Below are 13,912 nucleotides of genomic sequence, written 5' to 3' on the forward strand. Positions count from 1 at the left end.
CTATATCGTTGTTGAGTCACAAACCCAAAACATTTTTTATCCCGCAATACCACCATCACTACTACTACTACTACTACTATTACTATTACTACTACTACTACTACTACTACTACTACTACTACTACTACTACTACTACTACTACTACTATATGATATTATGTAATTAGTTATATAGGCTCTCTGGTAGCCCATTGAGAAGTAAGGAATGTTTGACATAGGTACTATTTCGTTTCCAGGAAATAAAAAGTCAGGTTCTGATTGATTACCAGATTTGCTTCTACTACGAAATTTCGTAAAAACTACGAATGTTGAGCTCCAGTCTGATAACTATATCACGATCTTGAATGTTTTTAAGGGTTTTACGACGTTTGCGACACTAGACAGATTGCGCATCGGGGCGCTAACGGGGCCGATTAGAGATAGATGACGATTGGGATTGTTTGGAAGCTTTAACCCTTTGCCCACTTGTCATTATGATATCGGAAATGCTATCGCCGTCTACATCTACGACAGAATAGAAATGGAGGGTGGAGCCTACCATGATATAACATTTTATGGAGCCCTAATTTCATCATATCAGTTCTGTCCACTGACAGGTGGGTGGGTATCGCTTTCCAGAACTTATGTCCATATATGAAATCCTGAGTTTTTGACGAATCAACGATTGCTCTTTTGATAGCTCTCTTGTCAACATGAGACAGCTCAGCCCTTGATTTATGTACAGGCATCACAGGCGGTATATGTTGTGTAACTTCAAAGACCACGGTTGACCGAAAGCGATGAATGGAAGCCCTACTGTGGCGTGGAGAACGAGGTCTTGTTTGTATTGTTACGTCACTATCTCAACGCTCGTGAATTCTTAGTAAGGCTGGATTCACAATCAAAACACGAAATCTGTGTTTTAAACTCTTGAATCAATCGAGTTACATCAGTGCGCTCGTCTCATTGAGAAATGAAAAAAACGATATATAAATCAAGAACATCGACTGGGAAATAAGGAAATTATCATAAAATTATAAAATTTGAGAAAGCTGTTTTCAAAATCAAATCTATTACACAAAAGGTTATTTCTCGACTGATTTTTATGAGACAAAGACAATTTTTCTTCACTTTTCAAGCTGATTCCAACAATGAGGTTTTCAAATTTATCGCAATTAGATTATTTGTCATTATTATTTTTTAAATACCCAATTGACTGCTCAGGAAATGAATACGTAATCCTTGGCGGCTGGCGAGTAGGTGTTAAATTTTGCGTATCCCTTTCCCACGCAGACGCACACACACACACACACACACACACACACACACACACACACACACACACACGGTGTTCCATGGATAGAATGGTCCATCAGCCTGAAGAGGTTATGAAAGTGAAGAGCGCTGGCAGAAGAGTAAAAACAGCTTTAAAAGGAAAGTGTTATCACTGTCATAAAGACGGACATTATAAGAACTCTTGCCCGTTGTTAAGACAACACAAAAAGAAGATTTCGTCGAATTCAAAGCCATCATCTTTACTTGTGGAAGAACAATGTTTATCCGGCAAACTCTGTGAAACACTAGATAATAAGTGGATCTTGGACTCAGGAGCAACTTCGCACTTGTGTAATGACATTACAATTTTTCATGAATTCCAAAGAACTGACAATTTAGTTGTTACTTTAGGAGATGGACACAAAATTAATTCAGTTGGAATTGGTAAAGTTCACCTGGATTTAGAGTGTGAAAAGTGCATCTTAAATGATGTGATTTGTGTAACTGAACTTGCTCATAATTTGATAAGTGTAGCCAAAATCCTGAAACACGGGAGAAGTGTAACTTTCTCCCAAGCTTCAGGAAAAATCATGAATGAAAAAAGAACTCTTGCTTATGCAAATTATGATCAAGAAGACAATCCGTTTATTGTGAAATGTATGCCTAGTAAAACCAGGCCAAACACCGACTATAATTCTGTTATGAGTGTTGAAAGTAAACATGAATATGTTTCTCTTGATGATGGTGGTCAGAGTGTGTCAAAGGAAGACTTGTGGCTTTGCAGATTTGGTCATTTTGGAGCTGATAATTTGTGTAAACTGTCACAAAAGAAGATGGTATCAAAGTTTGATTTTGATCACAAGAAGAAAACAAAATTTTGTGAATTTTGTACCAAGGGAAAGCAACACAGGTCTCCCTTTCCTACTCACTCTGAAAACCAATGTCTCAATGATGTGCTGGGATTGATTCACAGTGATGTGTGTGGCCCTTTGCCATTATTTCTTATTAAATTCTACAGTTCTTGTGTAGTACGTTTGGTTTCTCTGAGGCATCTCTGTGTGTACTGGAAACTAACTATTTAGTACCTTCCGTGTTTGGTATATTGTTCTTCTTTGAAACTGTTATATTCATTTTTGTGGATTACTCATTCAACGTAGGACATATTTCAAGGCATGGAGTTCTCTCTCAACTGAATTTTTGAAAGCGTTAATTACGTATGTCTTCTATTAAAACCAATTGCTTTCCATGTCCTGGCAGTCCGTTGGATAAATGAGTTCTGTCGAATATTCGTATAACGTCTGGTAATAAATGTCTTAAAGTTATCTCCTTGTGTGAATGTAACCAAAGAAAACAAAATGTAATGCTCTTAGTACAGTTACATCAGCTTTAGTAAAAATATAGGTTTCAATTGAAGAGATACATTTAACCGTATATCTATATTCCCATTGGACGCTAAAAGTTGGGACCGACTCCTAGATGCGAATTACGAAAAAAGGAAATTGCCATTTCACTTCACAACCTTCTTTTCTCTTTCATCACTCTTGTGAGTCTTACCCGCCAGAAGTACCAGCAGGCGACAGTTCTAGTTTTCTTTATTTAAACATTTGGAAATTGGTCTTAACATGTCTGGAAGGGAAGGTAAAGTGATATTAGACGGTAACGGTCTGTCAAACTCTATGGCTGGTGGGTGGAGTCGGAGTGAAAGGGTGGGAACGTTAATTATTTTATTCATTGAATGGTGTTTCACAACAACAATGTCAATGAACATGTGACAATGTGTTCCAATTTGTTGTTTGGCTATTGACTATTGACGGACGACGAATTTTTGACTATTCGTGTGATGCTTAGTTGCTTGCATTTTTTTACCGCTAGTCATGAAAAGAATAAGAAATTCTTAGTTTAGAATATCGGATCGACTAGGCAGTTTAGTGAGCAGCAGCAGTGGCAGTCAAATTTGACCCAACTCGCCCATAGGCAAGTTGTGACCGAAAATTGCCGTTCGCGTTTTGGGGGGTTCAATTAAAGATGCATAACTTCGTTATAAAGAGGAATATCGCAGATATTTTGATATCATTATTTTCGTCTTTCAATTTCCTTTTAAATGGTGCCAATTAAGGAAAAATCCATTGATAATTTCAGAAGTTATATGAAGTTAAAATTTGGCAATTTTCAAATGCATTTATTTTTTTATTTACCGCGTGTGTTTTAAAAATTTAAACGCCTGTTTTTAGAATAACATCTAAACTTTATTCATGCCAAATTTCAGGGCTCTATATCGATGCGCAGACACCTTTTAACTCTGCGCCGAAATGCCTTGTTTACATTATCTTCTCATCATGGCTGCCGGACGATATCGATATTCATATCGATATTTTAAACTTAGTTATGTATTATGTTAAATTTAGTCCATAATATTTTCAGTACTATTATTTGCTATGTTTTTATTTTGAATACATACTTTCCAACTTTATTTATAGGCTTTTTATAGTTTTTGTTTTAAAAGTTCGTATATTTCTTCTCTTTGTGAAATCCGATATTAATAATATCGATATTTTAAAAATACCAATTGCTTTAATTTAATTTTATTTTACTTTGCCATCAAGTCATCAAGTTTCTTTCCCATATGTTTAGATATGTTTATCATTTGTATCCATATTCTAAAGGCCTTAGCCTTAATAATTATTATGGTAAGAAGTTCTATTAGTTTTGACACCCCCATATATAGAGAGAGAAGGGGGGAGGGGGTGGGGGGATAAAATTATATTAATTGTCAGTTCAAATGATGTAATAGCAATAAACCCAAAGTGGTTCAGCAGAATTTTTTAAAGTATTAAAAGCCAGAACTTTCCTTCTAATTAGGTATAATAGGGAATCTGTTTCAATTTATTTGAACTTTTTCAATCTACCATTTTATTTATATGCAATTAAATTGCCATAGGTAAAAATAAACTCATTATGACATTACACAACATGTTTATATCTTTTCATTTAAATACTCTCAAACCCTTTTTTATTCTCTATGTATTAATTAGAAGAGGGGAATTATTTGCAATTGTTTCAATGAGATATTGGGGATAAATCCAAAAGTGATAGAGCAAATTGTTTCTTACGTCTAGCCGAGTTTTTGATTATGTAACATTTGCGTCATATTATGTAATAATGTGTTAATTTGAAATGTTTATCTTCCTCTTTATTAATGTAAATGCATTGTCCTCGATAAGACGAACATTTTGGTATACAATATATAAGAACTCCATATTGACTGTTTTAACCATTTTTTATTAACATCACGCGATTTCGGTCACAACTTTGCAATGGTAATTTTGGGGTAAAAATCGGTCTGAAATTTCAGACTTTGAACTGCCGTAACTACATTTCTAATCAAGATACAAACAAAATTCAAACTGTTTTGTAATCTGTGTTGCCAGCTCTTTCATATGACATTGGTTTCAAGTGTGTGAGGTACATTTAGAATTTCTATTAAACTCCCTAGATCGACAGGAAAAAAATTATTTTTAAAATTAAAACTAAAACTAGAGAGCTGAGCCGGTGTTACCAATACTTAGCTTCTATAACCAGGACAAATCATTCGTTTGGACAGAAAAATAAATAAAAACTTACCGCTTACCGTCAAAAGCAGTTTAGATTTGAAGCTACATTTGTTTTCTATCAAAAAACATTCGGTACTAGACAATCCTTGATGAATTTCAAAAGTTGTGTTTGAAATTATATCCTAAATATTTTCATGATTCATTCCTCGCGAAATCGTGTTTTTTTTTCGTCTGTCCAATGGTTGGTGCCCCCTAGTGCCAAGTGCCTGCCGCCTGCCGCGCAAAACAAAGGTTTTTAAAAAAGTTTATTGAGAAAAAGATACGGAAAAAAGTGTCCCTAGATAGGTATGCAATTTGGTGCATTAGTGCAGTAAAAATTGGTGCGCAAAATTAGTTCGTAGCGGATGCGAGACTCTGTGTGTGTATGTGTGTGTGTGTCTCTTTCTTTTTTTTTTTTTTTGGGAGTGCCTACGTACACGGTAACGGGGCATCTAGCCTCAGGATCTACGTACACGTAAACTGGTTTACCGTTGCAACACAAGCAATAGATGGTCCTCGCTGTCGTGACCGCGCGCGCTCGTGTGTGTGTGTTATTTTTAAAAAAAATAACAACAATTTTAACCATTAATGGCGAGATTCCATCTTACACTCCCCAAACTCCAGATCTTAGTCTTAATGTTATCATTAAAAGACAAGCTTTGCGATTTATAGTTTAATTGAAGCCCGAGTCGAAATATACTCTTACTACTGCTCTCTTGGTGGAAACGATCTATTCTGCATAAGCCATCTGGAGAAAAAAATCAGTGTCACTGTAAAAGGTTAAAATTTCACAAAGTACGCACCGTGAACACCGCTGTAACAATCCTTTGATCTACGTCATCATGCAACCCATTGTTTCTTTTATCTTTTCCCATTCCCCCTTACTATCCCCCCCCCCCCCCATTCCCCCGCCCCTCTCTCTCTCTCTCTCTCTCTCTCTCTCTCTCTCTCTCTCTCTCTCTCTCTCTCTCTCTCTCTCTCTCTTGTCATAGTGTTATCCCTTCCCCTTCCCATCTCATTGTAAAATGAAAACGTTCTGCTGTTTGCAGATACATGTATGATTGTTTTGTTTTTTCTCTCTCACTCGGCTAGGATTAAAAACCAAGACATCAGGTAATTGGTGTCTAATGCCAAAGTATAGATTCTCTCTTTGGCCAATTTAGTCACGCATGTGGCAGCCCAGCTATTTATTATGTTCTGCCTATAACACACAATAAGTGGGATTTTGGGGGTGGGTACGAAAGAAATCAAGGTCATAAGTAACCGTGCACAAGAGCTGTATAGGGAATTGGTTTCTGGGGGTCTTGCAAATACCAAATATTTTATGGAAAGCTCTTTCGAACTCCAAGACGTCTGGTTTGTTTTGCTATCTTGGAACAAACGAAACAGAGATGTCTTGATGTGTGACCTAGTTGTCTGATTTTGTGACCTGGATGTAAGGTTTTGTGACCTTGATGTTTCCTTTTGTGTGTGCAAGCCATGCGGGTAAGTACAGCGATAGCTTGCCAGTTGAGGAAAAAAAAAGGAAGAAGCAGCGTATCCGCATTTGAAAAACAAAACAAAAAAACCTGAAAAAACAAAACAACTTAACCTTTTAATGGCGAATATCAATCTTACTTGGACCAAAAATAAAATCTTACCGTTTTCATCAAAAGACAAAAAACAAATTACAATTTAAGAATTTGAGCTTTTATAGAGGGCAATATCCACCCAACGTGCTCAAAGCGCTTTTTATCAATATTCTTACTGCTCTTATGGTGGAAACGTTTTGTTTTTTTTCTGCGTTAAAAAATAATATAAATGAAGACTATTATTTGAAAACAAAAAAATCAGTGTCACTGGCAAAGGGTTAATTGCAGTACTCCTGCATCCTGTGAGACTCCTACGGCACTTGCTAATCATAAAAAAGGAAATAGCAATCAACAATACTAAGGTGAAAAAAAAAGAAGAAAAAAAAAGGTGGGGGGGAGCAAATCCAGTAGCAATGCAACCTTTTAGCGGCGAAATTCGATCTTTGACCTAACACCAAATCTTCTATCATCAAAAGACAAGTAACGGCAAAACGATTATAGTCAATTGAAGTCCGAGTTGCGATAGTCTGACTGCTCTCTTGGTGGAAACGCTGTATTCCCCGTTAACAATAATAAAGATAAAAGCAAACTATTATCTAAAAGCAAAAAATTAGCTTCGCCGTTAAGGGGTTAAGAACACCTGCAACTGCTGCCAGCATCCTTGAGATGCTCTACATCACACAAGGTCACCAAGCGACACGTCTCCCTTTCGTCTTCATGCAACACCCCCCCCCCTTCTCCACTCTCACGGTGGTGGTGGCGGCGGATAAAAAAGGCCTTTTTTTCTTTTATTCAATCAACTTGACTGCTGGTGGACCCTAGGCCTCTCTACAAGTCCAAGAAATAATACTCACTTTTTCTCTGCTCCAACGAAAATATCTACCCCCTACCGGTCTAATTATTTGTAGCAGACGACAAATTTCTCAAAACGGTCACGTGACACTGTAAAAACAACACAGGAAGTCCATGAAAGCTTATTTACGGCATTTCCTTTGAACCGTGTAAACAACAAGATTTCGTTTTCATTCGACTCAACGGGTCAGATTGGCCGGTATTTTTTTAACGAACTAAAGTTCTGAAAAATCAAAATGTTTCTTAGAAAGTTGAAAGATGCTAGTTTTTGAAACAGAGGTAGGTTTTAAAAAAAAATCTTTATATTTTACGTGAATGCATGCTCAAGGCGAGTTGGACGTGCAGCGGAGGTTGGTCGGCCAAAGGCGAGGCTCTCTAAAACATCTAGAGTAGAGAGGTGGGCCTTTGGCCAACCAACCTCCGCTGCACGTCCAACTCGCCTTGAGCATGCATTCACGTAAAATATAAAGATTTTTTTTAAAAAACCTACCTCTGTTTCAAAAACTAGCATCTTTCAACTTTCTAAGAAACATTTTGATTTTTCAGAACTTTAGTTCGTTAAAAAAATACCGGCCAATCTGACCCGTTGAGTCGAATGAAAACGAAATTTTGTTGTTTACACGGTTCAAAGGAAATGCCGTAAATAAGCTTTCATGGACTTCCTGTGTTGTTTTTACAGTGTCACGTGACCGTTTTGAGAAATTTGTCGTCTGCTACAAATAATTAGACCGGTAGGGGGTAGATATTTTCGTTGGAGCAGAGAAAAAGTGAGTATTATTTCTTGTACTCGTAGAGAGGCCTAGGGTCCACCAGCAGTCAAGTTGATTGAATGAAAGAAAAAAGGCCTTTTTTATCCGCCGCCACCACCACCTTGAAAGAGTGGAGGGGGGGGGGGGCATGCCGACGAGAGGGGGACGTGTCGATTGGTGACCTTGGTGACGTAGAGCATCTCAAGGATGCTGGCAGTTGCGGTTGCAGGGGTTCTTAACCCCTTAACAGCGAAGCTAATTTTTTGCTTTTAGATAGTAGTTTGCTTTTATCTTTATTATTGTTAACGGGGAATACAGCGTTTCCACCAAGAGAGTAGTCAGACTATCGCAACTCGGACTTCAATTGTCTATAATAGCTTTGCCGTTACTTGTCTTTTGATGATAGAAGATTTGGTGTTAGGTCAAAGATCGAATTTCGCCGCTAAAAGGTTGCATTGCTACTGGGTTTGCTCTTCCCCCCCCCCCCACCCACCTTTTTTTTTTCACCTTAGTATTGTTGATTGCTGCTATTTCCTTTTTTATGATTAGCAAGTGCCGAAGGAGTCTCACAGGATGCAGTAGTACTGCAATTAAACCTTTGCCAGTAACACTGATTTTTTTTGTTTTTCAAATAATAGTCTTCATTTATATTATTTTTTAACGCAGAAAAAAAAACGTTTCCACCATAAGAGCAGTAAGAATATTGATAAAAAGCGCTTTGAGCACGTTGGGTGGATATTGCTCTATATAAAAGCTCAAGTTTTTAAATTGTAATTTGTTTTTTGTCTTTTGATGAAAACGGTAAGATTTTATTTTTGGTCCAAGTAAGATTGATATTCGCCTTTAAAAGGTTAAGTTGTTTTGTTTTTTCAGGTTTTTTTTTGTTTTGTTTTTCAAATGCGGATACGCTGCTTCTTCCTTTTTTTTCCTCAACTGGCAAGCTATCGCTGTACTTACCCGCATGGCTTGCACACACAAAAGGATACATCTAAGTCACAAAACCTTACATCCAGGTCACAAAATCAGACAACTAGGCCACACATCAAGACATCTCTGTTTCGTTTGTTCCAAGATAGCAAAACAAACCAGACGTCTTGGAGTTCGAAAGAGCTTTCCATAAAATATTTGGTATTTGCAAGACCCCCAGAAACCAATTCCCTATACAGCTCTTGTGCACGGTTACTTCTGACCTTGATTTCTTTCGTACCCATCCCCCAAAATCCCACTTATTGTGTGGTATAGGCAGAACATAGTAAATAGCTGGACTGCCACATGCGTGACTAAATTGGCCAAAGAGAGAATCTATACTTTGGCATTAGACACCCATTACCTGATGTCTTGGTTTTTAATCCTAGCCTAGTGAGAGAGAGAAAACAAAACAATCATACATGTATCTGCAAACAACAGAACGTTTTCATTTTACATTGAGATGGGAAGGGGAAGGGATAACATTATGACAAGAGAGAGAGAGAGAGAGAGAGATGGGCGGGGGGATAGTAAGGGGGAATGGGAAAAGATGAAAGAAACAATGGGTTGCCTGATGACGTAGATCAAAGGATTGTTACAGCGGTGTTCACGGAGCGTACTTCGTGAAATTTTAACCTTTTACAGTGACACTGATTTTTTTCCAGATTGCTTATGCAGAATAAATCGTTTCCACCAAGAGAGCAGTAGTAAGAGTATATTTCGACTCGGGCTTCAATTAAACTATAAATCGCAAAGCTTGTCTTTTAATGATAACATTAAGACTAAGATCTGGAGTTTGGGGTGTTTAAGATGGAGTCTCGCCATTAATGGTTAAAATTGTTTTGATTAAACAAAAACAACTCACACACACACACGAGCGCGCGCGGTCACGACAGTGAGGACCATCACTGACAGAATGTTGCAACGGTAAACCGGTTTACGTGTACATAGATCCTGAGGCTAGATGCCCCGTTACCGTGTACGTAGGCACTCCCAAAAAAAAAAAGGAAGAAAGAAAGAGACACACACACACATACTCACACACACCACACACACACACACAGTCTCGCATCCTCTACGAACTAATTTTGCGCACCAATTTTTACTGCACTTATGCACCAAATTGCATACCTATCTAGGGACACTTTTTTCCGTATCTTTTTCTCAATAAACTTTTTTAAAAACCTTTGTTTTGCGCGGCAGGCGGCAGGCACTAGGGGGCACCATCCATTGAACAGACGAAAAACACACACGATTTAGCGAGGAATGAATCATGAAAATATTTAGGATATAATTTCAAACACAACTTTTGATATTCATCAAGGATTGTCTAGTACCGAATGTTTTTTGATAGAAAACAAATGTATCTTCAAATCTAAACTGCTTTTGACGGTAAGCGGTAAGTTTTTTATTTATTTTTCTGTCCAAACGAATGATTTGTCCTGGTATAGAAGCTAAGTATTGGTAACACCGGCGCACCTCTCAAGACGTCTATAGATATCTTCTAGACCCTCTAGTCTAAATCTATCTAATTTTAATTTACCCCAAAACGCTTCCACCATGATGTAAAACACATCATAAAAAAATTCTGAATAAATTTGAAAATAATCTAAATGAAAATGACATCTATAAATCTAATATGAATATGGTTGTTAGAATTAGAAAATCAGAAAAAGAAATGAATAAAAATAAAAACGGAAAGTTGAGAAAGCGCTAATTTGACAGAAGCGTAAGCTGATCCATAAAATTTTCAAATTAATGACCATCATAGAACAAGAAAACATGAAAATTGTGTAGATTGATCTGTCTAAAAATGTATAAATGATTTGCTAACCCATTCCCCAAGAAAATAAATGCTGAAAAGTAAAAGTGAAATATTACCGTACTCTAATTTTGTGGTCAAATATGATTTATACCTTACAAATTCATCATTGTAATCACAAAAACTAATTATTTACTGTATTTAACAGGTTATTCAGATGATTTCTAGATATAGAGATATTAAAAATTCTTGAAATATGATTTCGCAAATATGAATGATATGACGCACTACCCTCATTTAAAAAAAATTTTAAATGCTGCTTGTGAGGAGATAAGAAGTATCAAATCAATTTGAACTACAAAATCAAATCTATTTTAGACAAGAAAACAGCTAAATGATGAAAATAGATCTAGGTCTAGCTCCGAATAAAAAGCAATTTTCTTTCGCAAACTCCTAGAAAAAAAATGTTCTTTCGCCTCAATACAGGAAAAGTCAACACCACTTGTTTGCGACTGCTTTTTCTGTGGTTCCACAAAGAGAGTTGATCTTTATCTGGCTTGAAAAATGGAATTAAAAAAGAGACATTTCATTAGCAATTTTTGGAAATGGCTATATAATTAAAATCATTGTCATAGAATGAATTTGTCAAAGACATATCAATATTTTTTTTTTTTTATGGTCACCGTTCTCACCAACACAGTTGAAATTTCATCCACAGGACAAAACTCTTGACAACAAACTCTATTTAATTAATAAATGCAGAAGTAACTCAATTCAAATAATCCTTTGTCATTTTCATTTAGAAAAGCGAGCATTTACAAACCTCGAAATCTCGGAAATCTCAAACTCGGTACAATTCCCAGTTTTAATCCCTCTATTTCGTTAGTATTTGCACACAAACATCTCAAATACATTGGACATTCCCTTGCGGTCCGTTGAATTTTTTTTTTTCGCGAATTGATTGTGTTGAACTGGCTGAGAAAGGGAAATTGAATAGTCTCCCTATCGACTCTCGACAGAGCGTTAAATTTGTTTTTTCCAAGAAAAACTTTCATTTGAATTCTTTATATTGATTTTTTCGAGCTTTCTAAAGTGGATTGGGTTACTAAAAATATATCACGAGAAACGCAATTAAAGCACTCCATGAAAAGCTCGATTACACGTTTGTCAATTCGATACGAAGCAAGCAAACGCGTTTTGAAAAATAAATGTAAGGCGAACATGAATTTTTTCGGCCAGCTGACCGCGGGAAATCTGATAAAGTGGGTTGCCTATCCACTGCTAAATAACGTCAGATAAATGCTTTTTCTCAATAAATTTAGCATCTTTGGAAAGTTCAGTAATAGTTCTATCCATTGATACTAGACACTTGTACTTTTAAAAAAAAACGAATTAGTTATACGATAGTTAATTTCATTCATTTTTACAATCGGCAGCCGTTGAGCGCCGATTTTCGTCAGTATTGAGTACCTAATTTTAGTAGGAAATGAAATATACAAACTTTTTAAATAACTATAAAATGCCCATTAAAAAATATGGAAAGTATGTATTCAAAACAAAAACATAGGTGGATTTCCGCCTAAATGGTGGTTTATCTCTGCCCATCACTATCACAATTCCGCCTTTTTCCAAAAATGATATTATGAATAAAAAAGACTCACCACAACCACTACATCAACTTCCCCACCACCGCTACTATTACAACCACCACCATATCATCCCTACCACTACAACAACCACTGCATCATCATTCCTTTCACCACTAACACTACTTCTAAACTACCATCACATCATCATCCCTTCCACCTCTACTAAAAGCACCACTACTACTCTAACCACCACAACTACTGCAACCACCACCACATTATCATCCCTACCTGCCCCTACCACCACATCTTTATCCATACCTCCCCTACCACCAACACTACTACAGTCCACTCTGGATAATCCCAACTCGGTTAGTTGCAACATTTCCCAAGAAACGGAATTCATTCTATATAAATGTCACTGGTAAATTGCACCAAACTTTGGTTAATCGCAACAAATTTTCGACCTCAAAAGGAGGCAAATTCAAGGAATCAATCAAACAAAATCTCATAATTAGATTTCATCATGGGTGAAATCATGTCACGTTGAAGAATCGAGAGTGGGTGGGGTTTACTGCTACAGTAGTGTGTCATCACTCCATTAGACAAACGGGGCAGGGCTTTGCAGTTCGGGTTTGTGCTGTCATCTGTGACCATAAGCGAGTGGGCTGGGCATGGTTTAGACAACAGGTAGACGATGACAGTTGTGAGGAGAGACTTATTTTCTTTTATTATATTCCCTGTTTTTCAGGTGGCAAAAAGAAGCCTTTGAAGGCCCCTAAGAAAGAACAGAAAGATCTTGATGACGTAAGTAACACTCAAATGAGTAATCATGTTGCGGAATTGCATCAATCTGCTCTTGTTGATTGGAAATTTCCAGGGTGCGGGTTTTTTTTTTACAGTTGACCTTGGTGTCCCGCCAGAAAGTGTGGTAATGCATAGTTGCTAACCGTTAATTTGACTTCCTGAGTCTGTATTTTTAGTTCAAAATCTGTATTTTTAATTTTTGGCTAATTTGTGGTAAAGAAGGCCATTATTATTATCACTGTTACTACTATATTGTTATTATTATTATTATTATTATTATTGGTATCCAGCGAGAGATGATGGGCAGGGTTTAAATCAGCACAGCATATTCTTCATTCCTATGTAGCTCTTTAATTTGAATTATGTCTCTCTATCATAAATGATTTTCAACAATTAAAAAAATTCCATTTGATTATATGATGCCTGTTTTTCACTAAAACCTTTCATAATGTATTGGAGATTTGCATAAAATATGCACGTTATCCTTGAATATACTTTTGGTGTTCTCAGATAGTATCGATACTTTCACTATTTGTTTAAAAGATATTTTTAATTAAAAATAAAATAAAATCAACATCTTTGATTGGAAGGTATTCAATCAGAAAATCAACTGCTTATATAGCTTAAACATATCAATGATTGTTTCCCTTTAAAATAGACATCTTGATCTGATTCTAATTTTTTTTTTTTTCAAGCAAGCTTTTATAACGGTTTAGGTTCAAGAGAAATAAGTATACTCCATTTTTAGGTGTGTTTATATTGTCAAAGTAAACGG

At 36.5% G+C, this 13,912-nt stretch overlaps 1 protein-coding gene across 1 annotated transcript in view; it reads left to right on the forward strand.

The window, feature by feature from the left end:
* Nucleotides 1-1,319: 1,319 nt before the first annotated feature.
* The window catches only part of LOC144974978 (translation machinery-associated protein 7-like), a 30,887-nt gene continuing 18,294 nt past the window's right edge, over nucleotides 1,320-13,912 (forward strand). The window contains exons 1-2 of the mRNA XM_078918558.1: nucleotides 1,320-2,892; nucleotides 13,082-13,137. Of these exons, the coding sequence (XP_078774684.1) occupies nucleotides 2,877-2,892; nucleotides 13,082-13,137 (72 nt within the window). The 5' untranslated portion in view covers nucleotides 1,320-2,876. The remainder of the gene's footprint in view (nucleotides 2,893-13,081; nucleotides 13,138-13,912) is intronic.

Source organism: Berghia stephanieae, chromosome 6 (assembly GCF_034508935.2).
Source record: "Berghia stephanieae isolate SIO BIC M18660-M18661 chromosome 6, UCSD_Bste_1.3, whole genome shotgun sequence".
Classification (NCBI taxonomy): Eukaryota; Metazoa; Mollusca; class Gastropoda; order Nudibranchia; family Aeolidiidae; genus Berghia; species Berghia stephanieae.